The sequence below is a fragment of the Lissotriton helveticus genome, chromosome 12 (genome assembly GCF_964261635.1).
Source record: "Lissotriton helveticus chromosome 12, aLisHel1.1, whole genome shotgun sequence".
In the NCBI taxonomy this organism is placed as follows: domain Eukaryota; kingdom Metazoa; phylum Chordata; class Amphibia; order Caudata; family Salamandridae; genus Lissotriton; species Lissotriton helveticus.
The window spans coordinates 766,014,443-766,040,374 of NC_136073.1; the positions used below are offsets into that span (position 1 = coordinate 766,014,443).

The following is a 25,932-nucleotide window of genomic DNA, read 5'->3' on the forward strand; positions in this document are numbered from 1 at the left end:
TTAATGGAGATGTCCTTTTCATAAGTCAGTTGTGCTTTGAAGATGTGGGCTGATCCATGGCGTATGCACCACTAAGCTGCAATTGGGAGCTCTACAGTTGTTGATGCTTGATGCGAAGAGACGTTTTAAGCTGAAACTACATTTTGTATGTTACCCAAATTAGAAGCTGCCAAGAAATCAATACTGAACTAAAAACCAACAAAAGTTATATTTTAAAAGTAATATCTATTTCACTTGAACAGAATTGATCAAACTGAAAATATTCTCACTGTGTATTATTCAGAAGTGAATTGTCTGAGCTTTTTTGACCTACTCTGTAAACTGACCCTGGAATGTATATAAATCAGAGATCATCCTACTTATGACATGACCTTATGCAGTACAGCAGTCATAGGCTAAGGGCAACAGAGGGAATGGCTATATATTAACCTACATCTTTTTAACACTTAAATTAATAGTTATTTAAATAAATTATATAGTCATGGTTAACTTTAGCCTAGATTTTTATGGGCCTCTACCACTTTTTATTCTTTGCTTACTGGTGCCACCATTTGCATTGTATTGTAATGGTATTACAATAGAACGTGGCCCGAGGGAGAATACGCTGTCATTGCAATAGAGTGCTTCCATTGCCGTGCTTCACACAGCCATACATATCAGTGTAAAACAGGGCCTTATTTCTCTTTCTACACATCAACAGCAATAATTAATTGGCTGTACAGATACAGTTCACCAAGACAATTATAACGAATTTGTTCGCAGTAATAAAATGTTAACTTCTACCCTGCACAACATTAATGGAAGCGTACTGTGTTGTTTTACCATGGGTGTTCTTATCTCATCATTGAATGGCACTCATTTTATTGATCTTGGAAAAATGAGAGCTGAGCTTCCGTGCTTGTGAATCAAGCCTATGACTTGCTGTCCAGATGTTGCTCCAGAAGGGCCTCTCAGATTCTAGCAGAGAATTATTCAGACCCTCGCAATCCATGGTGACAAAATTTAACACTGTCTCTCCCGGGGCTGTCTGCTTAATTTTAATTAAACAAGTCAAATGACAATCCCGTGCCAAGGCTAAGCTACTGAGAAAAGTCATTATTGGCTCTTGGGATGGTAAAACCACAAGCAAACCTGTAGTTCTTAACCGGCTTGCGGTTAATGGGAAGGCCTGTGCTTATTGGCTAGGTGGACCTGAGTACTGAGTGCAGAGAGGCACTGAAGTGAGAGAGTTCAAAAGCAGACCAGTGGGTGTAGAGAGCAAAGGAGAGCAGCAAAACTGGAATGGGAGGGTGAGCAAAAACCGATGAAGAGATGCGCCAAAGAGGTTGAAAAGGCATTGTGATGAAAAGAAAGGTTACAGTGTAAAATTAGGGCCAAAACACAAGGCCTGGAAGGGAGGAGATAGAGACTGAAGACAGATATGAGAGGGGTCAATTTTATTGTTGCAGAACTGAATGATCCCTCTCAGTACCTCAGCGGAATACTCTTAAAGCTTTTTTGGATTGAAAACACAATCTAAAAGTACTAGAGTGCTAATTTGCCTCTATTTTGGTCAGGTAGCATTATTTAATGTCTGTGCATGTTCCTGTTGGTACAAGTCAGCTGTTTTGTATCTTGGCTCTTTATCTTCATGACCAAACCTTACAGATCAGGTAAGCATGACCTGAGACGAAGGTTTTACGCTATGCTGAGTCACTGCAACATAGACTCTTTGAGGTATTTGGCAAACTAAATCTTAATATGAGTTAACCAACCTGTAATTTCTGCTTTAGAAACAGAAAATAAATTCTCTCCTTAGTCTGAGTATCTGTAGTAGGGGCAATCACTACTATAGACCTGTTTGTAAATGTGCCTTTTGCAGTAGTCTGTGTGTCACCTGCAGTTTTCACGTAGATAAACGTAACTGTCCATTCTTTCATTGTCAATAGGCTTTTGTTCATTGGATTTGTTAATAGGGCCCTCATTTGTTCAGACAGTAATGTAATCACACGCATAGCTGCTGATAGAAAGGCCCTAGATTGTCATTATCGGAATACCATTGGACGTACATATTGTGTCCTAAATCTCCTTTACAAAAGTATTGGCTATTGGGAGTTGAAGATAGAAAACCTTCACCCAGTGGGAAAGTATGTTCATAGATTATATTTGAGACCCATTATTATTGTCAGATAATGTCTGCATACAGTATTCTGACATATAGCTGTGGCAACATTGTCAGCCTTTCTCTGCGCTCTCCCTTATAAAATGATGATGGTAGTGTATCACTGTGGCTCTCTGAGGAAAGTAGGGAAGTTTGGACAAGAATGTTAAAAAACAAAACAAAAGAAACTCTATTAATTTACATGTGATTGACGAAGAGAAAGCCACCTGCGTACTGAAAGTATGCCCAGCAGTACCAAGTCATGTATATTGTCAAATAAATCAAGTCTGAATCCATCTAAAACGATATATATGCACAAATGAAGCAGCAGGCAACAGTCAAACTTCCATTGGGCCCAAAAGCTAATCATCAGAACCCAGCCAAACAACCCAAAGACAGTACAGCTGAGAAACATACAGCCCATTTCACCTTGAAGAATTTGTGTGGAATTTAAGAGCAAAAAACACAAGTTTGTTGTTATTCAGCCTTTGGGATTTATCCCTTTGTAACTTATTTCCACTTTACTGCATAAAGCAAATGCAGTGTGCCCCGGTGGATTCACACCATTCAGGTAAAGCTCGTCTGGTAGCTAGGATTCATTTGCTTTTTAAAGGACAGTATGGGCTATGTTGTTCCATGATGGCTGCAATGCTCAGCAGATGTCAGGCTCTGTGTCCTTCTTGGTCTTCCTTTTCTCTTTTTAGGTTTGCCTTGACTGTACAGCTGTGTGAAGACCTATCATTAACCTTTCCTTAAAAGATACTTGAAGTGAGTGGGCTTTGACTTTGCTCGGAGAACTATTTATACGACCTCATACTTGTCTGGTATATAACTCCAGGTTCTATGGAGTGTGGCTTTGGAGTGATGAACTGTTTTAAATCTCAGAAGTACACTGAGATATAGCATATTTATTTATTTCATATATGTGTTGTATGCTGAAAACAGTAATTATTTTGTCACATTTTCCCTGCATCATGCATTAAAAAATGTTTAACTATTGAAAATGCAAGCCAGACTTGTTGGCTGTCCCTGTTCTCTTTGCCCTTTTGAAGTTTGTTCCCTATATGCTCCTCTGTCCTGTAGGCTTTACCGTGCACTGGGCTCCTGGTGAGAAAGATGCAGTTCTTGTCACTAGGCTGGGAAGTAAGGGTTGGCTGCTGTCAAAGAGACAAACATCTGCAGTGAATTTGTTTGTGTATATGACAAGCTATGTGCTCTTTGCTGCAGAAACCTTATGCATTCAATAAGGATTTTGGTGAAAGTGAGAGCCGTGGATTTGGGAAAAGAGATGAAAGGGGTATTATATTCAATTGAAAAATACACATTTATATGTTCAATTCGACCTGATCATGCTACAGTGCGCTGAATGCAGCGCATCTGCTTAGCGTTCCAATTTGATTGAAATAAGAACAATTTGTGATTGCTTCTTTCAGTGGTCATATCGCAGCCAATCCATCCATTTCAATTCGACTCGAGCTGTTGTTTGGAAGTTTGATTATATGTCCAGTATATTAGTCATTTACAAAATTTCGTGCTTTTAAGCAAAACGAATCTCTATTGATTTTGAATTTTTTTTAAAGAACTGTTTTGTTAAGCACACGCTACTAGCACCATAGTGACAGTCTAACTAACCAATGTTACTATTTAAAGCCGGTAGATAAGTGTTTTAAGCTCTGAAACACCATGAATGCTTGATTTTGTTTCAGAAGTGGGATAAAAAAGGAACAAGTCCTCTCAAGATGTCAGAAAAAGTCAGTGCGGATGAGAAGACGGAATTGGCTAACGGTAAGAACTTTTGGTAGTGGTGCTACGTGAGAGTTAAAATAAAATGTAGCTTGCTCTCGTAATGGACCGTTATTCACGCTTGTTATCAGCCACTGAAAGCACGCTTGTTAAAACATCCTTAATATTCCTCCAAGGTCATCTACTCGTGGTGGCTTTGATGAGGCAAGGGGTAAATGATAATGGCGATTTGTTTTGCACAAATGCATCAAGGTCCCATGGCCACAAAAGCTATTGTTGATTGATCTTCTTTAGCATATTCTCTGATGAATATGGCTTAATAGAACAAATGGATATAGTTTCAAAAATTGTCAATGACTACTTTTGCCTATAATGATAGTCAGCAGTTATGTCACGATGTTCAAACATATAGCGTTCAGCTCACTCCATTTTGGAGGGGGGTAGGCCGTACAAACATTGCTTCTGCTGTTTGTGGTTGTCTGTACCAGTCTCAAGGGTTCAGATATTGCCTCTGATTGGTCTAAGGGAATGAACCTTTTGGTGGAGTCCAGCATCTCTCGAGATTGGGAACTTACTTCAGTGGTGGAACAGCCAGTTCTCGCTTAGATAGGCAAGTGAGAAGGTAGGAGTCCTGCTTCAGCATTCTAGTACCCAGGCGATTTTACAAATAGATGTATTTTTATATTCCTATGCATCTAGCTCTTTTTTATTGGGAACGTATTTGTGGACATGTTGGGAGGATAGTAGGCGTGGTGGAATTGGCCATTATCAGATCCAATGTTTTTGTTTTGCTTTAGCTGCTTTCCATCGCAAACTCCTGCATTTGTTCCAAACATTTCTACAATTTCCTGCATTTATGTGTAATTGCAAGTGACGTTTTTTGGCTATTTTATCTAAGTGCCTCATCTATACACTGAGGAATAGGGACAAGAGTAATATCAAGTGCCACCCCATAAGGAGGTTTCTGTGAGATTGCTCTGGCATTACATGTCCATAGGCTCAATCTCTAGGGGGCGATTCAACATTTCCCTGGGGATGTGGCCACCAACAAATTAAGAAACCTGTTGTCGCAGCATAATATAGGCCGGCACAGAGGCAAAGTAGCTGTGGGGTGGCGCACAGTCAGTGAGCCCATTGGAATAGAGGGTCTGGTAGTAGTTTGGAACCCAGACATGCCCCTACAGAATGGAGAGGTCACTCACTGCAGTAGGCTGCAGTGGGATCTCTTCTCTCCCAACCACCTTTCAAATGCAGGCCAGTGGCCTGCACGGCAATGGATTCAAACAACTGGCCAGTCTTTTACTAATGAGCTGTTTCCATTGCAAGTGCAGATTCCGGCCTTCACTGGGAACTGTGCATGTATGTGATTACTTTTACCCTCCCACACTGCATGCTGGCTCAACTATGTTCCGTGACACAGAATGGGACAGTTCTATATAAAACCCATCGATTTCTTATAGAGCTATCCTGTTTGATGGTTGAACATTTAAATCGTCATTGTGACTCCTTCTTTACTCGTGTTAATGTATTTGTTATAGTGTGGCATTACTGACTACGACCCAGATTCCACCTGCCTGTTGTCAAATGCTGCTTTTGTCTGGGAGAAGAAACTTTACACCTCCCCCTTGCCAGTGCTTTAGGGATCATTGTTTTGGATCTCCAGTCAGAGAAACTGTATTTAGATACAGTTGTTGGCCTATGTCTCGCAGGAGATTTTTGTTGATACAGTTTTAGGGAGTTGTGAGTGAAGGGTGTGCTAATCAACCATACCCGAACAATATGCTCCAAAACATGCTTCAAGAACTGTTTGACCAAAATGGAAATTGTAAAGCTATGTTCATAGTAACTAGTAATTTGTTGCACATGGCTCCAGGAATGTGGTCTGACAGAACTCCCTTTCATTCGCCCGGTAGTATTGCACTATGGTCCTATGCTCAAGATGATTCAATAGATGTTGTAATAGGTTATACGTTGATCATTCATAAAGAAAAACATATGCCATTTGGTTTTCTCTGTATGCTCTTGGTAGTGAAATTACCCACGTTCTGTATTTAAAAAATTTCAATTAAACAAGACTGCTTGAATGTTAATGAAAATGTTACAATGTAAAACATATTTGAGAAAATATTAGTATTGTACTTCTGGGCTGATTTGTTTTCCTGTTTGTATACCACAGGAGGCTGCTCTAGCAGTCCAGAAGATATGTCTGGTGCAGAGGAAGGGAAAGAAACCTCTTCAGGCATTGAGGTCGAAGCCTCTGACCTTAGCCTGAGTCTCACTGGTGAAGACTCTGCTCCAAATCGCACCAATGCAGAGAGGCATGACACTGACACAGAGAGCTCTGTGGAAGAGAAGGACTCCGATAGCATGGATGATGCTGGCCACTACTCTATCAATGATGAGAACCGGGACGATGATGCTTCACACTCAGATGATGACGAAGAAGACGTTGAAGTGTGCACCAGGAGACGAGGTCAGCGTAAACGTGCCAACCGTGATCAAGACTCATCCGATGATGAACGAGCCCTCGAGACCTGGGTAGCCTCAGAGACTACTGCTTTGCCTCGACCTCGCTGGCGGGCAGTACGTGCTTTGAGGGAGAGGGAAATGGGCACTAACCCTAGCTTTGTGTATGAGGCCTGTGGTGCCAGAGGCTTTGTTCAACGTTTTCGACTCCAGCATGGCTTAGAGGGACATGTCGGCTGTGTCAACACTTTGCACTTTAACCAGCGTGGCACGTGGCTGGCAAGTGGGAGCGATGACCTCAAGGTTGTTGTATGGGACTGGATCAGGAAACACAAGATCCTTGAGTTTGAGAGTGGACACAAGAGCAATGTCTTCCAGGTAGGCGTTGAAATTTGCAGTATAAATGGGCATTTATATTTGGGTCTAGAACATTTTAATTGAGAGATACTAATCCCTCCTAGTTCTACTCTTGTCAGAAGTTTACTATCTCTTGTATCCTACTTTGGCAGGCCCAATATGTGGGATAAAAATATAAGAGTATTTGTAAAACTTTTACAGTGAATACAGAATATTACTAATCTTCATTTATCCCTGTTCTTTTTATTACCATTTTGTTGGGTTGCAGCTTGTCAAAACACTGTGATATTGTGGTGCTCAATGGCCTTTTTTTCCTCTTCATTAGTGCTGTTTTCTTTAAAACCATAGAAGTGAATGAATTTTGATTTGAAAAAGGTGTTGCCGTTCCTCAGGGATCAGAGTCCGAACAAAGGGAAAACAAATCCAATCAGACCACGGGGGTTGAAAGTTGGGAGTCCATATATTGGATTATAATGCCCTCACACACCCTGTTGGGTGTCAAGCTTCATCATCTGGGCTGCTCCTTATTGGGTCGGTGGTGCAATACGTAACGGGCTCCCTATAGTAGGGGCTCTTCAGAGGAGATCTTCTTCTATTAGCCATATGGTGAATTGGGGTAAGGGGCCAGAAATGTGTAGATGTATGGTTTGAGAGTGTAATTAAAATAGGGCTGGGAGTACCACTGAACCAAACGGTAATCAATAGGTCTTCTACTCTAAGGAAAACCAAACAATAAGGCGCTCTGCTAAGTATTATGTCTTAGATCTAAGCGTACCTATTGGTGAATAAAGGTCCACATGTTTCTTGCTTTATGTAAATTCTACATGCGATTCGTCAGGACCAAAACAGTGAAGACTATCTACACTTTAGAGTTGGTGACATAGAATCATACTCACATCAACCAAGTTACTGCCTATTAGTGTACCTGTCAGACCTGGAACTACCCAATGGTGTAAACTAGCCAGGCTTCAGCAGGACCCGGTAGGTGAAACATAATCCTCATGTAAGTTGTGCCAATGTCACAGGAGTGGGTAGGTCGAGACAACACGTTACATTGGCACAACTTACATGTCACAGGAGTGGGTAGGTCGAGACAAAACGTGACATTGGCACAACTTACATGAGGAACTCCTTCGTGTTTCACCTACCGGATACTGCTGAAGCCTGGATAGTTTACTCAATTGGGTAGTTCCAGGTCTGACAGGTACACTAATAGGTAGTCACTTGGTTGATGTGAGTATGATTCCATGTCACCAACTCTAAAGTGTAGAACATCCTTGAGATAAAGGATAGGCGTAAAATTAAAGTTTTAAATATGGTCTGTATCTGAAGTCCTAAGTAATAATCTCATTTGCGGTAAGTAAGTAAAAGTTTATTTTGGAAACTTAATTACATAAAATTTACACACAATAAAACGATGATTTAAATGCAATATTCTAAAATTGTTATGGCCAATTAAGATCACTTAAGACCTAACATTGCACAACTCTCTTTAAAAAATAATTAAATCATAGGACGGTTCTCGTTAACAATAGATAAAAATAGGAGCAAGTCCAGTAACCCCACCTAAATAACAGTCAGACATGCGGAAAGGAGGCGTTAGGTGTAAGCAGCCCATTTTGGCCTGAGCTAGAGTTTAAGACCTTTAGCTTTCCTTATTAATCCGGCCATAAATAAAAACTTGCTTAGAGCAAAGACAATGTAAATAGTTGTGCTGATATCCCTGGAAGCCATAATACAAACCAAGTGGGCTTATCCTTTTCCCTCTAGGCTTTGAGTATGGTGGACAGAAAAAGAATTCATGGTGTTTGGATTCATTTACAGATAGCGAGCACATAATCTCATTTGTTCTGGCGCGCACTATAAATAAAGCCCAAGACCACTAGACGTTTTGAAATATATTGGAATATAATCCAATCAGCCCACAGGTGTCACCCTTTACAATTTAGGTCTTCTTCAGGGCTTAAGAGATATATGCAAAAATACATTTACAAATAGTTGTATTCTGATTTTGAAGGTGTTTAGTGACCAATATAAGTACACCCAGCCCGCTCCTGGGTGTGACAAAGAAACATCACTTTTTCTTTATCAAGAAGTTTGATGTTGTAAAGGAGTACTGGCTTAACTGTCCGTGCCAGGGTACGAAGAGGCAATGGTTTGAGTGCTCTATTCCAAAGAGCAGTGGCAGTTTTCAGCCTTCCCAGGCAACAGCCTATTTGGCAAAATTGCCCTTCTTGTCTCACATCTTTCCTTAAAAAAAGGTTTGTAAAACAGTGATATAGTGCCTTTATTTAAAAAGTGACTTTCTTTGTATTTAAACTTAACTTCCATTCTAAAGAAAATTATCGTTAATTGGCTTGTATAGCGGTTAGTAGAGTGTCAAAAGCTTCACTTTTTGTTTCTAAAGACTGTCTTTTCAAAAAAGTATCTTGTGGGTGTATCTATCTACACTGAAAAAAACAAAGGTTACAGGGATGTTATAGTCAGGTTGACGTTTTACCTACACAAAACCACAGGAGTTTAGCAGTTCTAGTTATACTGATGTAAACAAATTATAACTTGTGGCCTAAAGTTACTTAATGGCACAAGTTATTGTTTCTTCAGACGAGTATAACTAAAAGTATAACTAATAACTGCTGAATCTCTGTATTTCTATATCTAATTTGCCGGTTCTAGTAGCTTAGGGGACTAATGCTTCCACTCCACCATAGGGGCCTGTGTTTGACCTCATGGTCAGAGGCTCAAACCCCAGTGGACCCACTCAGCCTTTCATCCACCTATGGTTGAGAAAATGAGTACCATTGAGTTGGGTAAAAAAACAAACTGTTATTCAGTGCCAAGATATCCTTCTGGGTGAACGTTCGCTTTACAAATTCACGTTAGGTTGACGTTTTACCCACACAACATAACTATAATGTCTCCGAAACCTTTGTTTCTTACAGTGTACATCTATGTTTATTTTTACAGTAAAGTAATATATAATTACCGTACGTTAATACCACTGCCACGCTCAGCTTACGCTGAGGGCAGCGGGGTTTGGCCACAGGGAATGGCGTGCAGTCAGGCCCTGCAGCCAACACCGCTGCATGCACCCAACTCCACATTGCACAGCGGGAGTATGGTGTGTGAGGGTTTTGTCTTTCCATTGGACTTCTGATTCACACTGGGGGCTGCGCTGTGCGCTGCTGAGGATCCGCAGACCTGCCTCCTGCCAATGAGGGGATAAATATATAGTCCACACACGAAAACCGCCCAGTAATCGCTGCTCTCAGTTAGTGCGGGTTCAGCAGCTCACGTAGGCGGTCAGCAAAAATACTTTTTACCAACACCGTTTCCACACGTGAAAACAGAAGGCTGCGCTCTCGGGTTCAAATGCTTTCAATTCGTTTATTCCAGCTCTTTTCGGGAATTTGAAAGGTAACACGCGGGTTCCGGCCTCCTGACCTTCGTCAGTGTCAGTTAACCCATGAACAAATCACCTTTAACTAACAAACAATTTAATTTGTCAGAGTGCTAGTTTAAGGAAGTAAACAAAGGACATGTAAAAAACGATCACTCGTACATGTTTACACGGCGGCCATGTTTGCACTAGCCTTCTATAGTGCAAATAATCTTGTTTGCCAAGAGATTTAGGGCATCAAGCTTAATACAACAATATTATGAAAGGACCTTAACACATTAATACAATCACATTTGTGGCTGCATATTTCATATTGTGGAATACTGGCATTTGTGTAATTCATAACCAGTGATCCAAATTGATCAAGAAATTCAATCATTTCGTACATGTCAAAATTGAACCCTTAATGGGCAATGAGCGATACATGACTCGCGATTCTACCTATATACAACCCAAACAAAACTTTTCAGAACTGAGCCCATAATGGGAATACAGATCCTTTCCAATAGTCATGAATAAACCCCTATTGGTGCATGCAAAAATAAAACCTTCGTTTTCCAAGTGCTCAAAAATGACTTTTTCCAATTTTCAAGCAGAAAAGGAGAGATATTTACAAAATAGGTGGGTAGTAGCTTATCTCAAGTGGTCTGACTGACTCTCATTTCCAAACAATTGTTCTATAATCATGGATACATGACAAAAGATAAAGAAAAGGGAGGAGAAGAAAAAAAGGGGGAGGGGAATAAGAGAGACTATCTTCTAATATTCTTTATAAATGTTACCCACAGTGAACTTTAGAAATTCATCACAGTTTCTCAGCCTATGAAGGACCAAAGCTCTTCTTCGCTATTGAGTCCCCAGGGGACACGGAATTGCAGCTCTATAATATATCAAGCTTCTAGCTGTTTTAACAGCTTCACCCTGTCTCCTCCCCTATCTGTTATGGGGACGTGATCTAAACAGAAATAACGCAGCTTATCACTGCGTAATTCGTGAATTTCTGCAAAGTGCCTGGCCGTGAGGTAGGCACCGTCCTGGTTAGTTATTTCCCGTTTGTGCTCCAGTATTCTCTTTTTAGCTGGGTGAATTGTACTCCCGATGTACTGGAGACCGCACGGGCACCCCAGGCAATACACTACAAAACTAGTGTTGCAATTCAATAGCTTGTCGATTGTATACTTCATTTTCTTGCCAGGGATTGAATCTTCCTTCACCTTTACACAAATTGTGCTTGCTTTGCATGAAGTGCATGGAAAAAATCCCACTGCTGGTATTCTGGGCATTGTCTCCATAAAATGACTATGCACTAGCATGTCTTTGAAAGATTTGCTTTTGCGATATGTGATATCGGGCCTGTTAGGTAAGTCTCCCGATAACGCTGTCAGTCTGAAGTACCTTCCAATTTGTTTCAACTAGTTCTCTTATTTTCTTAGATTCAGATAAGAAACCTAGGATTAGTCTAACCGCCTCCGTTTCATTGTCAACATCTGGCTTCTTAGTCCCTTTATGCCTTAACAGTGTTTGCCTCCCTGTGGATTGTACCCTCTTTGCAGTGTTGTGCAATAGGTGGTTCTGACATCCCCTCTGTCTGAATCTACTCAGACTTTCACTGGCAGATTTAGTATAATCTTACAGGAGTGTGCAATTCCTTTTCAAACGCAACAGCTCCCAATAGGGGATACTATTGACCAAGCTTCAGGGGTGCTGACTTCTAAAGTGTAAAACTGTATTGTCCGCTGTAGTCTTTCTATACAGCTTCGTGCCGATCCTGTATTCTGCAACAAACACTAGAAGGTTCAGAAAGGGCACTTTAACTTTGCTGATATGACTGGTAAACTTTAGATTTAGTGTGTTATCATTTAGAATTCTGATATATTCCTCTGCCTCTGGAATGACCCTCTCCAGACAATGAAGAGGTCATCTATATGCCTCGACCTTAGGGCAATTTTGTCGACCCACCTCTCATTGTCCTCCGCCCAGGCCACATGCTTCTCCCACCAGCCTAAAAAAAGGTTTGAATAACTGGGGGCGAAGCACGTGCCCATCGCGCTTCCCTGTGTCTGTAGGTAAAGCTGCCCACCAAAGAGAAATATATATTATTGCGTAAACAGAATTCTGTAATCTCAAGTACCATGTTATGAGCCTGAAACTTTAGAGGCCTGGTTCTCAAAAAATATCTCCGAGACATTAGACCCTGGTCATGTGCTATACACGTATACAAACTGGTAATGTCCATTGTAATGAAAAAAAAAGTTGATTCCCATCGGATATCCTGTATCCGTCGTATAAAATCAGTGGTATCTTGTATAAATGATGTGAGTAGTTGGCCTGGCATATGATTTCCACTATTCTAGTGGGCACCTTGCACCAGTCCAAACGACCCTTATTGATGGTAGGTTTAAAGTCAACCTTTATAGAAAGCTATCCTAGTGGTAGCTGTGGAGAGCAGCCTTCAGGCTAAGACTTAGAGGTGAGTTAAGGAACTTGTTTTACCAGATATAATCTCTTGAATGATCAAATCAAAGCACACCACACAAGGTATATATCAAATATATGTATTTATTCTAAACACAACCCCTCTGGACTCTTTATGAGGTCAGAGGTAAAAGTACAATACAAGGAACTTAATTAGCATACGATAAGTTGCACAGTATACGTTATGCCCTAGGGGCCTCACAAACCATATACTAAAATAGTGGTAGAAGAACCACATGAGGGTTAGAAAGCAGGCCTAGGGCCTGTAGAACCACTGGGGCAACCAGGAACCACCCAAGGTAGGGACGCAGGAGACCCACTGGGGACACGTGCAGTGTCTAAACACAGCGGCGAATCACCATTGACTTTCTATGGAGAACGAACAAGTTACAATTTTAAAGATTAAGGGCACTTAGAGGGGAACTATGATGAAATCCTTTTAGACTAGGACACTTTGAGAGACAAGACCCACAGGAGCACCGGAGTACTCGTATTACCTCACCCAGGGAAGCCGGGTGCATAGGTGTCTTTTGGTGTCAGGTTTCGTCATCGATTCCAATGGAGAGCTGCGAAGAAATGCTGCAGGCGAGTTGAGAAAAAGTGTCCAGGTGGATCCAAGGGTGGATCAGAGATGTGAAGAACCTGAAAGCAGAGGGGACAGAGTCTGGGTCACTAGCCAGTGACCAGGATGGCGACAGGAAGATGCCAGCCAATGTCGGGTGATTTCAGGTGAAAGAGGTGAAGCTTGACTCTTCAGCCAGGAGGCGTCGACGACGAACAGGAGCTGGATTCGAGCTGTCCCACGAAGGATGTCGAGTGCTGCAGCGTCAGAATCCGGATTGGACCCAACAAGCCTTGGCAACAGCAACTCACGCAAGATGTCGAGATTGGCTTTGGTTCAGACCAGCAAGGTCTGGAGCAACCAGGAAAGCTTAAGAATTCAAAGATGGCCCTTCGTGGGGGCTCACAAGCCAATAGACTAGGAACCGCGAAGGAGCCTCAAGCGGAAATGCACATACGGGCCCACGGGACACTCGTGGAGTGTAGGCCTCTGAGCTTTGGTGCAAAAGGTGCTCGGTGCAGGGGCTTCAAATACCCCAATGCACAACTTCGGGAAGCAGGTGCAGTTGCAAAAATGCAGGATGTCCAGGAGTTCTGGTCCCACGTCTCTCGTATCAGCTACAGATCTCAGCTCTGCTGGGAACACCTGTCCGCTTCAGAGATGTCTGGAAGTCTGTGTCCTGTGTCGCAGATTCTTCTGGATCCGGCGGGAGCATCGAGAATGCAGACCGGCAAATATGCTTCTTGGTGCCTGTTTGAACAGGGAGGTCACTCCTTGACCACAAGGAAGAATGTCGAAGGTCCAGGATATATGTTGCAGAGTTTCGTCCAGGGTAATCTAAAGTCCTAGGGACTGGGCTCCTATTCTTATAGTAAGTTTAGGGGTTGGACTAACTCTAGGGTCCCACCTATGGGAGGACCTGGGGAGGGGTTGGTTACACCCCTTCCCCTTTGTCCAGTTCCGCGCCAGAGCTGGGGCTGAGTGCCCCAGCAACCAGTTTGAGCTGGGAAATGCATGGATCACCTTGTGTGCCCCAGGCAGTGTCTGAAAAGCATTCACTGAATGCAGCCCACCCTGCCCCAATACACTAAAACCTGTCTAGGGAGGTGCTAGCACCTCCCTGGACAGGAAAACTTTTGTCCTGGCCTCCCCTGCCGGAGTTTCGTCCAGAAGCAGGAGGGCAGACTTGTGTCTGTGGCAGCAGCATCCATTTAGTGATGCTGAGGCTCTTTTAAACTTTAACCGGGTATACCAGTGTGTACATGTACATGTCTTTTCCCTCTAGAAGGGTGGAATGCTACCCCCTCCGCCAGAAATGGCGGGTAAGTGGGTACTATTCCAAAGTGTTTGACACCTTACACGACATGTTTTGATAAAGCCAAACCAAAGTTAGCATTCACCGCGAGGATCATAATGCACTTAAGAGTATATGGTATGGCTATATCATAGAACTGCTATTAGGAGATGGTTCCGAAAGCTGCAGAGGGGCTCCGCTCATGCGAGGGCACCCTCTCTCACAAAACCAAGCACTCTGCCTTCAGGATTGTCAAGGCCTGCCATAGGAGTGACCTGTGGTGTCATTTTGGAAGGCTGCCCAGGTGTGGCACAATGCATGCTTTAGGCCTCTGGGGTACCTATGCCCTGGGTACCTAAGGTACCATATACAGGGACTCACAAGGGTGACCCAGTAACCAATCTGAGATGTACCTAAAGTACATGGTATCAATTTAGAGAAAGAACAGCTAGGCTGTGGTCCTGATTAGCAGGGCCGCAGCCAGACTAAAGTTGAAAAACCAGTGAAACACAGCAAAACGTGGGGGTAACCATAGTAAGCAGACCCTACTCTCCTACAATTGAGCTGAGATCTTTCACCAGCGGTAAGAGAAAATGATCCACATTAATAGATACTTTTTCCAACAGGCTTTCTTTGCTCAAGGCTATTGGACATCCTGGTGGTTTCAGAGCGTCTTTATGTACTTTTGGTAAGTGGTAAAATGTGGGGAGCACCTGATAGTCTAATTTGATGAACTGGTATTCATCCTCCTCCAAAATACCACTCACTTTCCACTTCTCGAGAAGATCATAGAAAGATAAGACACTGATGTTATACGTCTCTCTCTTCACTTTCGCATAGCTGGTCCTGTCTCCCAAAAGGTGCAATGCTTCCTCTTTATACAGTTCTTTGGCCATTACCACGACATTGCCGCCTTTGTCTGATTGTGTTATTATGGAAGAATCTTCCTTCAAAGTTTTCAATGCTAGCCACTGTGGTTTGGTGAGATTGAATTTCCGTCTCTCATTCGCTTGTGGCTTAGCTGTTCGCAAAGCATTGAGATCCTTGATCATAGTTTCATGGGAACAGTCAATAGCATTAAAAGGCATTCTCAGAATAAACTTAGATTTGGCTTTGAACTTACTCTTCCTGCTGCTTTGATCGATACCTAGATTACCAGTCTCATTTGTCACACCATTCTCCTCATTCGATCCAACTCCTTGGTAATTTGTGTGCAACTCATGTAGTGCCTCCAGATCATGTCCTATAAGGATGTCGGTAGCTGCCTGTGATGTTACCGTTCTAGAAGCAGGTCGTCTTGGATGTAGAATGAAAGTCTTTTTCAATTTTAGTTTCCATAGGAAGTGATAGAGATCAATCCGTGTCTGAACATAGTCCCACTCGGTTGTTGGACAGAACGTAAGTCCCATTTGAAGGACCTGGGTTTCAGTGTCAGACAATGTTTTTGATGACAGATTGATTACTGCCAGGGAGCTTACTTTTTGTAGGTGGAAAGGGGTAAGACACCCCTCGAGCTGGGTGCACTATACCACTGGTGATGGTATAGTTGCATGAGCACTGTACCCCTACAGAGTCTACGCCCATGTTTAGACATTGCATTTGCAGTAAAGCCATATTGGGTCTTGGAGCTTGTCCTCACGAACTCCACAGCACCATAATGGCTTTACTGAATTCTGGGAAGTTTGATATCAAACTTTTCAGCATAATAAACCTTCACTGATGCCAGTGTGGGATTTATTATACAATGTACTCAGAGGTCATCTTAGAGATGCCCCCTGAAAAAAGACCAGCCTCTGGTACACACCAGCCTGTCACCACAAGACATGTTTCTGGACCCCTGGTGTGGGAGATGTCACTCCCTGAGCCCAGAAACAAAGCCTTTCCTGGGAGGAGGTGGTCACACCTCCCCCTGGTAAGGAAGAGCCATCGGTGGCAGGGGAGCTTCAAGGCCTTGCCGCATTGGTAACGCGACCCACTGCCTCTCCTGCTATCATTTTCAGCGGGAAACATTTGAACAGCCCAGAAGGTGTGCCCACCTGTGCCAAACCCACCTCTCAGGTGGGGGAGGCGAGGTGGAGCCCACTCTTCAGTGCCCGCCATCTTGCAGATGGCAGGCACTCTCCAATCAGTGTGAGGGATTGTGCCCACTCCCCCCCACATGGGGTGAGCACACCATGGGGGTAGTCACCCCAAGATCAGTGGCCCATTGGCTACTGACCTCAAAATCCCTAAAATGCCACCTAATTACAGTATTTAAGGGTCAGCCCTGAACTAAGAAGGGAGATTCCTGCAACCTACGAAGAAGGATGAAAGAAGACGCCCAGCAGAAGAGACTGCAGAGAAGAACTGACTTGGCCCCAGCCCTACCGGCCATTTTGCAGTTTCCTGAGATCCTGCACCAAATGTCTTTGTCTTCCAGCCAACGACCTTCAGAACCCCAAGGAGGACTGACTGACTTCAACAAAGTCCAGATCTCCTCTGAACAGCAGGTCTGTTCAAAAGAAATACCAAAGAAAGACTTCAAGCCTGCTGAGGACAAAGAGACAGACGCCTGGAACCCCTACTGCACCCGACGCCTACGACCCAAATCAGAGTGCCCCACCAGTCCCTTTTGCTTTACCTTTTTAGGTAACTAAATGTATTGAGTTCCAGGCCTCCTAGCCCACAACCACGTGCATATCTTGCAATAGAGGTTTGCTCAGAGTGTGAACCACATTTTGGCCTTTCATTGAACTGTCACCAATACACTCTCTCCTGCTGGTTTTGTGAAAATCGCTGTTATCCCAACATAGGCCACACTTGGCCTCCTCCTCTGAAAACTCTCCACCAACCTCCCCTCCTTTAGTTATGACAGAGTACTTGCCATGGAAGCCTGGTTGCATCTAGGATCTTGTTCAAGCGGCTTAATGCCTACATCTTGGAACTTTCAAAAGTTAACTTGTAAGTCTAAGGTGTGGGTGTGGGCGTCATTGGCTTTCTCTGGACCCTACAATGGCTTCACAACTTCTAGGCCTTGGGGATGTGCGCCCTGCTCCTCAGACTGCATCCCAGGACATCTATACAGGATCAGGCTCATTGGGGAAGACACTGCTAGTCCATTGCACTTTTTCCGTATCAGACACCATCACACATGATTCTCTTCTTTGGGTGACTACAATGTTGGTTTTAAGGCCCTGCCACTTACAGTAGGGCTACCCCACGCAACTGCTTACTCGGAATGTCTTTTTTCTGATCCTAGGGACTTCTTGCAAGGCTTGCTGTCATGCTGTGAATACAGCCTGCCCCATTTACTGGGCAACCGATAATCTCATCTCTTTTCTGCGTTGGCCAGTATGTAGGATCAGTGTTCTCCAGCTTGTCTTCGTGGGTGTTACTGTTTTACTCCTCCCTATTCTACCCCTTCTCTGCAGCCCTTGGTGCCACCCCCACTCTGCCCTGGCACCGGCTGCCGGAGTAACGTCTTTTTGGACCATCTCTCCTTTGCTTAGCTTAATCTTTCTGATTTGACCTCTCCTCTAAGCTGGGCACCTGCCCCTATGCTCCGCCTCCAATTTTGGGTCTGCCTGAGGCATTCGTAGGCTACTCCTCAGCCTGGAAACCACCTCTTGCTACTTGCCAGCTCCATTTGTTGATCACGTTTTTGTGCGTTCATAGGGTTCTTTCACATCAATGCCTCAGCCAACTCTATCCAGGACCTCATCGCCATGTTAGCTGACCGGAAGTCATTTACCTGCAAATTGAAAAAGATTGCTTTCAAACTTGAAATTTAGTACAACTTGGAACTCAGTATGAATTGTTACCGTTATCATTTGTCCTCTATTTAGCTTGAAGCACACTTGCCCCTCGTTATGAATCCCAGAAATGTTTTTGTTAGTTTTTTGTTTATATATAGAACGTTTTATTGGAATTTTACAGCTAAAAAATAGCTTAATGAAACAATGCAGCAAGGTTTGGTCTTCAATACATTACAAGTGTCATCAAGACTTTTTTCATCGCTTAGATGGTTGTTAGGTCGAGTCTAGTGGCAGAGCGCAAGTGCTGCTCGCTCTGCGAGGCATGCTGTATTAGAGTATTCACTGGAAGCCCAGCCCACACTCCGCCCATATTTGTCATTGGCTTGTGTCCTTGTCCTTCGTAAATGCTGGCTTCTAATTTGTTATTGGGTTATTAGTCCCTCCTTAGTCCCGCCTTGTCTTCATTTGTAAACTCCCATGAGAACTGGTCCTTTTACGTTGGTTGTTACACTGTACGTGTTCTTTAGACTGGAAGCATTATTTTCTTCAATGATTTTCTCCTACAGTAGGCACCATATGCTTTCCTGCAATGGCGCCGCTTTGCTTGCATGTTTTCAGCTACCTTATTGTTTTTTTATTTATTTTGGCAGCACGGCATGCTGTAACTATAACGGCCGCACGCCTTTATTTTCCGTGCAACTTGCTCCTTATAATCTGTTACTTATTTATTTTTTACAAGCACGGCACGCTTTAACTTTAGCGACTGCTCCCCTTTCGTTTTTTTTTCTTTTTGTAGGCAGTACTGCTTATTGCCGTAGCATGCCTTTATATTCCTTGCAACTTGCTCACCGGGTAAAGTCGATCTCCATGACCACATTTACAGAACAGGAAGTAATGTTTCTACAGTCCCATGGGAATGAGGTGAGCATTTCCTTAAGGGAGTTCAAGTGGTAATGTTGGTGTTCCCTCTCCCTTTCTTTCGGCATTATTGCTCGAGTAAATCTTCGAATAGCACGAGAATATGATTTTACGTCACTCTAACTGTACTTGTACAAGGACACCATAAAGTCAACATAGGTTATAGTGCTTTCCTTACGCAAACTTTAATTGGTATAATCGAGGCGCTGCGTTTCTGCACATTTAGTGTTGTCACTGACCTCTGAATCACTGCACCTGGTAGATGTCGGGCCGTGCAGCTTCGATTTGAGCATGCCTGAAGCTGCAGGCTAATCAATCAATCAATCAATCAATCAATCATGGGTTTGTAAAGAGTAAGCTACTCACCCGGGAAACAAGTCTCAAGGCGCTGAGGGATGGGGGGCTGTGGGGGGCAGGGGCCGCGGATCCTGTAGGGTCACTGAGTTCCGTCGAAAAGCCAGGTCTTGAGGGTCCTTTAGGAACTTGGGGAGTGATGTGGTCTGTCGGAGGGGAAGGGAGTTCCATGCCTCGGGCGCGAGGAGGGAGAAGGAGCGCCCTCCTGCTCTGGATTTCTTGAACTGCAGTATCGTTGCGAGGGAGAGCTGGGCCGAGCCGAGAGAGCGCTGGGGAGCGAGTAACACGAGGCGGTGGTTCAGGTTGGTGGGTCCTGTGTTATGGACGGCCTTGTGTGCGTGGGTGAGAAACTTGAAGGTGATTCTCTTCTCGACAGGGAGCCTGTGTAGGCTCTGTAGGTGTTGGCTGATGTGGCAGTGATGCTGTTGATCCCAGCATAGAGTGCGCTGCCGTAGTCAAGTCTGCTACTGATGAGGCTAAGAACATTTCCAATGCGGGATCCATGCCAGAGAGCTGCATTTAGAATATTTCCTGACTAACAGGCTGTATTTGGTAACCGCTCTTTTAGAATAATCTTTCTTTCTTTCTTTTTTATACATGGACTTACATTTTTTTAAAAATGACTCGTCTAAGATTCCTCCTTTTGTAGCGGTTTTCTTGCCGTAAACATTTTTAGGTCGAGCCTAGCGTTGCTAGCTATGTGAAGCATGCTGTATTGGAGTATGCATCCCCACTTTTGTGTACAGTATAGTGGATGTGAATCCTTCCAAGCCATTCAAGAGAGGGTTAAACTCACAAGCTCCGTGTCATCTAGGAGTAGTATTACAAATTTTCCAGAGCTGTCTGTTTGCTTCCTTACCTGCTCTATTACTACCAGATCCTGCCCACACCTCAGGAACACTACTTGCTCTCTTCCCCTCTAATTTAGAGCTCTCCGGTATCCTGATATAACCAGGATTCCTCCCTGCAGGCAGGAGTCGGGAGACAAAAAAAGCATCTGCAGTGCAATAGTTTTCACAATTACACAAGTTGGAGCTATTGGCATTGAAAATGTCAATGCCTTTTATTTATGTTTTGGTTTTTAAAACCTAAATAAAAGGGATTGTCATTTACAATGCCAATAGCTTAAACTCACTGTGGCGGGGTATCCGAATCAGAAGGTAAACCAAATCGTTTCAAAGAGGGTTTTGTTTTTCCCAACACTTTTTTTCTTCTACTGGACAGTCTTTCCCTAGCAAAGGCTGCGGGATCCGTCTTGCTCTTTCTATCTGGAGATTCAGGGGAGGGTATGTTGAATTTCTCCTTGGCCTGGACAGTCCTCTTCTTCCCAGTCTCGAGGTCTCCGTATCAGAATGGCCGCAACCCAGAACAAAACAAATAAAGAAAAGAGATTCAGGACAACCGTCCTACTATATGAAACCTAAACCAGGGACCCGGGGAGTGAGGAAAACTATAACTCCCAAAGTGCACCGTGACGAACACTCAACGAACGTGAAGGTCAGTGCTCGTGGATGGGTAAATGACAACAGCGAGTATATACAATTTTAAGTATATACATAAGGGCTCTCAAATATAGGGAAGAGCACGGGTTCACACAGTCGGGCGTTCCTTTCGTCCAACCCAGCCCGCCACCTTGCCTGTACCTGTTCCAGCCACGCTCCTCCCCTGGGAACGTGGCAGGGCGACTCGTGGGGTCGTTGGCCTCCTGGCGTTTCAGCGCTGGTTCCAGATCCCGACCTAGTCTCCTCGCCGTCTTCTTCTTCTTCTTCCAGTCTCCGTTTTCTCACACTCGCTCTCCAGCTCACGACTTCTTCCTTCTCGGGATACACACCACACGTTTCCTTCCGGGCATCCCCTTCTTGTGATGGGCTGTACGATCTGACGTCAGTGGAGGGAAGAGTCTCGTCATGTATGAAGCTCCAGTTAAAGGCGCCCGCACTTTGTTCGTCCTCAGCACCTAATAAAGTTTGGTTTTGTGATCGCCAGGGGCCCTGCTGAAATGGGATAAGAGGGGATAAGTCGTCTGTTGCAGCCCACCATTCCCGCACGTGCTTCCTTTCTTCATCTGGTTGGTCCACCCCGTCCCCCCCGTCCCCCCCCCCCCCTTGGATTCTCCCATTTGGGGAGAGGAAACACCCTAGACAGGTAGTCCGCATTGTTAGTGTCTCTCCCTTTTTTGTGGCGTACTTCAAACGCAAAGGGTTGTAAGGACAAGAACCAATGAAGTACACGTGGGTTTTGTCCTTGGTTCCTATACATCCATTTCAAGAGAGCGTGGTCAGTGTAGAGGATGAATGGCTTTCCTTCTAAATAATAGCAGAGTTTGTCGATAGCCCACTCAATGGCTAAACACTCCGTTCCATCGTTGGGTATTTGCATTCCCTAGGAAATAGTTTTCTGCTTAGATATAGAACGGGATGCTCATGTCCATCCCCCCCTACCTGTGATAACACTGCCCCTATTCCTATATTAGAAGCATCAGTGGCTAGGATGAAGGTTTTCTCGAAGTCAGGGGATATGAGAACTGGCTTTGTTGTGATAAATTTCTTTAGTTCCCTAAATGCACCTAATACTTCTGCTGGTGGATTGAGAAGAGTTTTTGGCCTGACTTCTTTTCTCAGGAGGTCTGTTACGGGAGAGGCTATTTCTGTGAACCTTGGAATGAACCTGCGGTAATAGCCTATAAGGCCCAAGAATGCTCTAAGATCCCTTTTGGTTGTCGGAAAGGGTGTCTCTTCTATGGCCCTTACCTTCTCTGTTTGGGGGGTAATTGTTCCGTCACCCAACACGTAACCCAGGTATTTTACCTTCTGAAAGGCTGCTCGTGATTCTTTTGTGTTCACGTGTAGGCTGGCGCGTTTGAGTGCTTCTAGGATTATTACCAGGTGTTCCAGGTGTTCTGGCCAGCTACTACTGTACACCATGATATCGTCCAAATACACGGAGCTAAAGGAAGGGTATGGACCTAGAATGTTATTAATCAGGCGTTGGAAAGTGGCAGGTGCCCCGTGGAGACCGAAGGGAAGAACGTTGAATTCAAACAGACCCTCGTTGGTAATAAAGGCAGTCTTTTTCCGGTCTTCTCCACGGAGGGGCACCTGCCAATACCCCTTAGTGAGGTCAACGGTGGTGATGTATACTGCGTCTCCGATCTTCTCAATGAGTTCGTCTACTCGCGGGATAGGGTAAGCATTGAATGTGGAGATGTCGTTTAGGGCCCTAAAGTCCATGCAGAAACGCGTCGACCCATCCGGTTTCGGGACCTTCACTATTGGCGACGCCCAGTTGCTGGTAGAGGGACGAATGACCCCCAGCTTTAGCATCTCATGGACTTCACGTCTCACAGCTTCCCTCCTGGCGGCAGGTATCCGTTATGGCTTCTGTTTTACTAGCTTTCCTGGATGTGTCTCAATCCTATGCTCCGCTAGACTCGTTTTCCCTGGAAGATCCAAAAAGATCCCGGAAAAGGGTAGTAGAACGTTTTGTAGTTCTTCTTTCATTTTATTGGTAAGGTCTTCATTGACTATGAGATTCTCCAGTGTGAAATCGGGGCTGGTTCCCGAGGGTATCAGGAGATTATGAACCTTAGGTGGAGGTCCGAGCCACTTCTTAAGCAAATTAATATGATAGCACTGCTTCTTGCATGGTGAGACTTGTACCCTATATGTGGTGTCACCAATGGTCTCTGTTTCTCTGTAGGGGCCCAACCACTCACTTTTGAATTTACTGGTAGTAGATGGAAGTAGTATCAACGCCCAGTCTCCAACGGCTAGCCTTCTCAGCTTCTTTCCGCGATCGTAGTACCTCTTCTGTTTGGCTTGTTTTTTTCCAGATTGGAGTAGGCGAGGTCTTAGTTTTCCCAACTTTAACCGTAGTTGTTGCGTGTATTCTAGCAGTGAGCACTGTTCCTGCTCTTCTTCCGTCTCCCATGCCTCTTTGGTCATTTCAAGCAAGGACCTCGGCTGTCTTCCGTAGACTAGTTCAAATGATGAACAGCCTAGGCTGCTTTGTGTTTGTGTTCATAATGCATAAAGAGCCAATGGCAGGAGGCGGTCCCATTCACGTCCTTCTGCAGTGAGCATCTTCTTTAAAGTAGTCTTCAGTGATTGATTATATCTCTCGACGAGCCCGTCCATTTGGGGGTGATATACTGATGTCCGCAGATGATGCACATCTAGGGTTCTGCATACCTCTTTCATCATGCGTGACATAAAAGGGGTTCCTTGGTCTGTCACCACTTCTTTGGGGAATCCGACCCTGGAGAATAATTCCATGAACTTCTCAGCGATGGTTCTGGTGGTAGGCGTCCGGAGGGGAAAAGCTTCTATAAATCTGGTGGCATAATCCACGATGACTAGGGCGTAGAGATGTCCCCTAGCTGATTTGGGTAACGGTCCTATCGGGTCCATTCTGACCCTTTCAAATGGGGTTCCGATAATAGGAATAGGATATAGGGGCGCTGCGGTCGGTCTGTAAGTGTTTTTCTTCTGGCATATTTCGCAAGTCAAGCAATAATTCTGTATGTCCTTATAAATGCCGGGCCAGAAGAAATGTCGTAGCACATTTTCGGATGTCTTCTCTTTTCCTGCATGTCCGGCCGTGAGATGGGCATGAGAGAAGAACAGGATCTGTTCTCGGAAGAGCAGTGGAACCAATAGCTGTGTGGGTCCTTCCTTTTCCCCCTCTCGGTATAAGAGCTCATTTTTAATTATAAAACATAGATAAATGATGCTCTGGTTATTCTGAGTCACATGAGCGGCTTCCCAGGCATTAAAGAGGGTATTGTCGTTAGCTTGGGCAAATCGGAAGCTGCGATCTATCAGCCAAGAGTCTTGGGTTACGTGGGCCGGAGCAAGGCTACCCCCACCATCTTTCTCTCCACCTATTTTACCCTGGAACAGTGAAAGAAAACCCAGATTGTCTACCTCCAGGATAATATCTTCAGGAAGGGTATCAACTACTCTTACTTCTACTGTACAGGGATCCTTCTCTATGGGATTCATGATTACTAGGGCCACTGGGTAGGGCTTTACGTCTCCGTGCACACACTGGATATGTACTATCGTCCCTGCGAGGTATTGGTTGGGAAGTATGAGACCTTTCTGCACTACAGATTGCTTACATCCTGAATCCAAAAGGGCTTTTACTACTTTGCCATTCATCCTTACACTCACATAAAAGGATGCTCCCATCTCTGCTGAATACAGAACCGCTTTTGGCAGGTACCCGACTTCCATTGGCTCCTTGGCAGGCTTTCTTCTGGGACACATGTGGGCAATGTGGCCCCATTCGCCGCACTCGAAACACTGTGGCCCCCGAACGGGCGGCAAGTCTATCCGAGTGTTTTTAGGTCTTGGATGTTCCATTAGGGGTTTTATCTTCTTCTCTGCTTTGGCCGGTACACTGGTTTTATGTGTCTTCTCTGGGTCCCACCCCTGTGCTCTTTTGTAATTTGCTGCCATTTCAATAGCCTCTTCTACTGAAAGGCTGGAATGCTGCTTTAGCCATCTTTGTGTGGCGTATGGTAGAGATTCCATGAACTGCTCCAAATAGATTTTCGCCATGACTTCTTCTTTAGTGCTAGTCTGGGGTTGTAACCACTTATCCGCAGCCATTTTTAGGCAAAAAAACAGTGTTTTAGGGTTCTCCCCTGGAGTCCCTCGTTCTTTTCGAAAGCGTACTCTATACACTTCAGCGTCTAATCCGAGGTGGTCCAATATTACCGCCTTAATGTCTTGGTAGCTTGCGTTTCCCGCGGGGTTAGCTTCTTGGTAGGCGAACTGTGCTTCGCTTGTGAGTAGAGGCGCCAAAAAGAAGGGCCATTTGTCTTCGGGCTGTCCGCACGCCCTGGCCGCCCTTTTAAAATTCAATAAAACGCATCTGGGTCTTCCCCTTGTACATATTTCTGGAGAGCTATTCCCGTCGGGTTGAGAACATGTGCCCTTCTCTCCGTGGGCACTGGGGTAACTGGGTCTGGTGCGGCTTTTTGTAGACTCTCTATGTGCGCCGTTATGGTGTTTTGGAACATCGCACAATCCGCCTGGGCTGATGACATCTGCTTTTCGACCGCCCACTCTAGTTTTTCTTGTCCTTTGATCATGTGTTGGATAAGGGCGTCCATCTTGGTATGGCAGACGGACTGAGATGAGAATCCCACTTCTGACACCAGTTGTGGCGGGGTATCAGAATCAGAAGGTAAACCAAATTGTTTCAAAGAGGGTTTTATTTTTCCCAACACTTTTTTTCTTCTACTGGACAGTCTTTCCCTAGCAAAGGCTGCAGGATCCGTCTTGCTCTTTCTATTGGACAGTCTTTCCCTAGCAAAGGCTGCGGGATCCGTCTGGCTCTTTCTATCTGGAGATTCAGGGGAAAGTATGTGGAATTTCTCCTTGGCCTGGACAGTCCTCTTCTTCCCAGTCTCGAGGTCTCCGTATCAGAATGGCCGCAACCCAGAACAAAACAAATAAAGAAAAGAGATTCAGGACAACC

General features: G+C 44.4%; 1 protein-coding gene across 3 annotated transcripts in view; it reads left to right on the forward strand.

Moving 5' to 3' along the window:
• The window catches only part of DCAF8 (DDB1 and CUL4 associated factor 8), a 317,296-nt gene that overhangs the window by 20,375 nt on the left and 270,989 nt on the right, over window positions 1-25,932 (forward strand). For all 3 annotated transcript variants that reach the window (XM_078670069.1, XM_078670070.1, XM_078670068.1), the window contains 2 exons: window positions 3,847-3,925; window positions 6,060-6,727. In XM_078670069.1, the coding sequence (XP_078526195.1) occupies window positions 3,880-3,925; window positions 6,060-6,727 (714 nt within the window). In that variant the 5' untranslated portion in view covers window positions 3,847-3,879. The remainder of the gene's footprint in view (window positions 1-3,846; window positions 3,926-6,059; window positions 6,728-25,932) is intronic.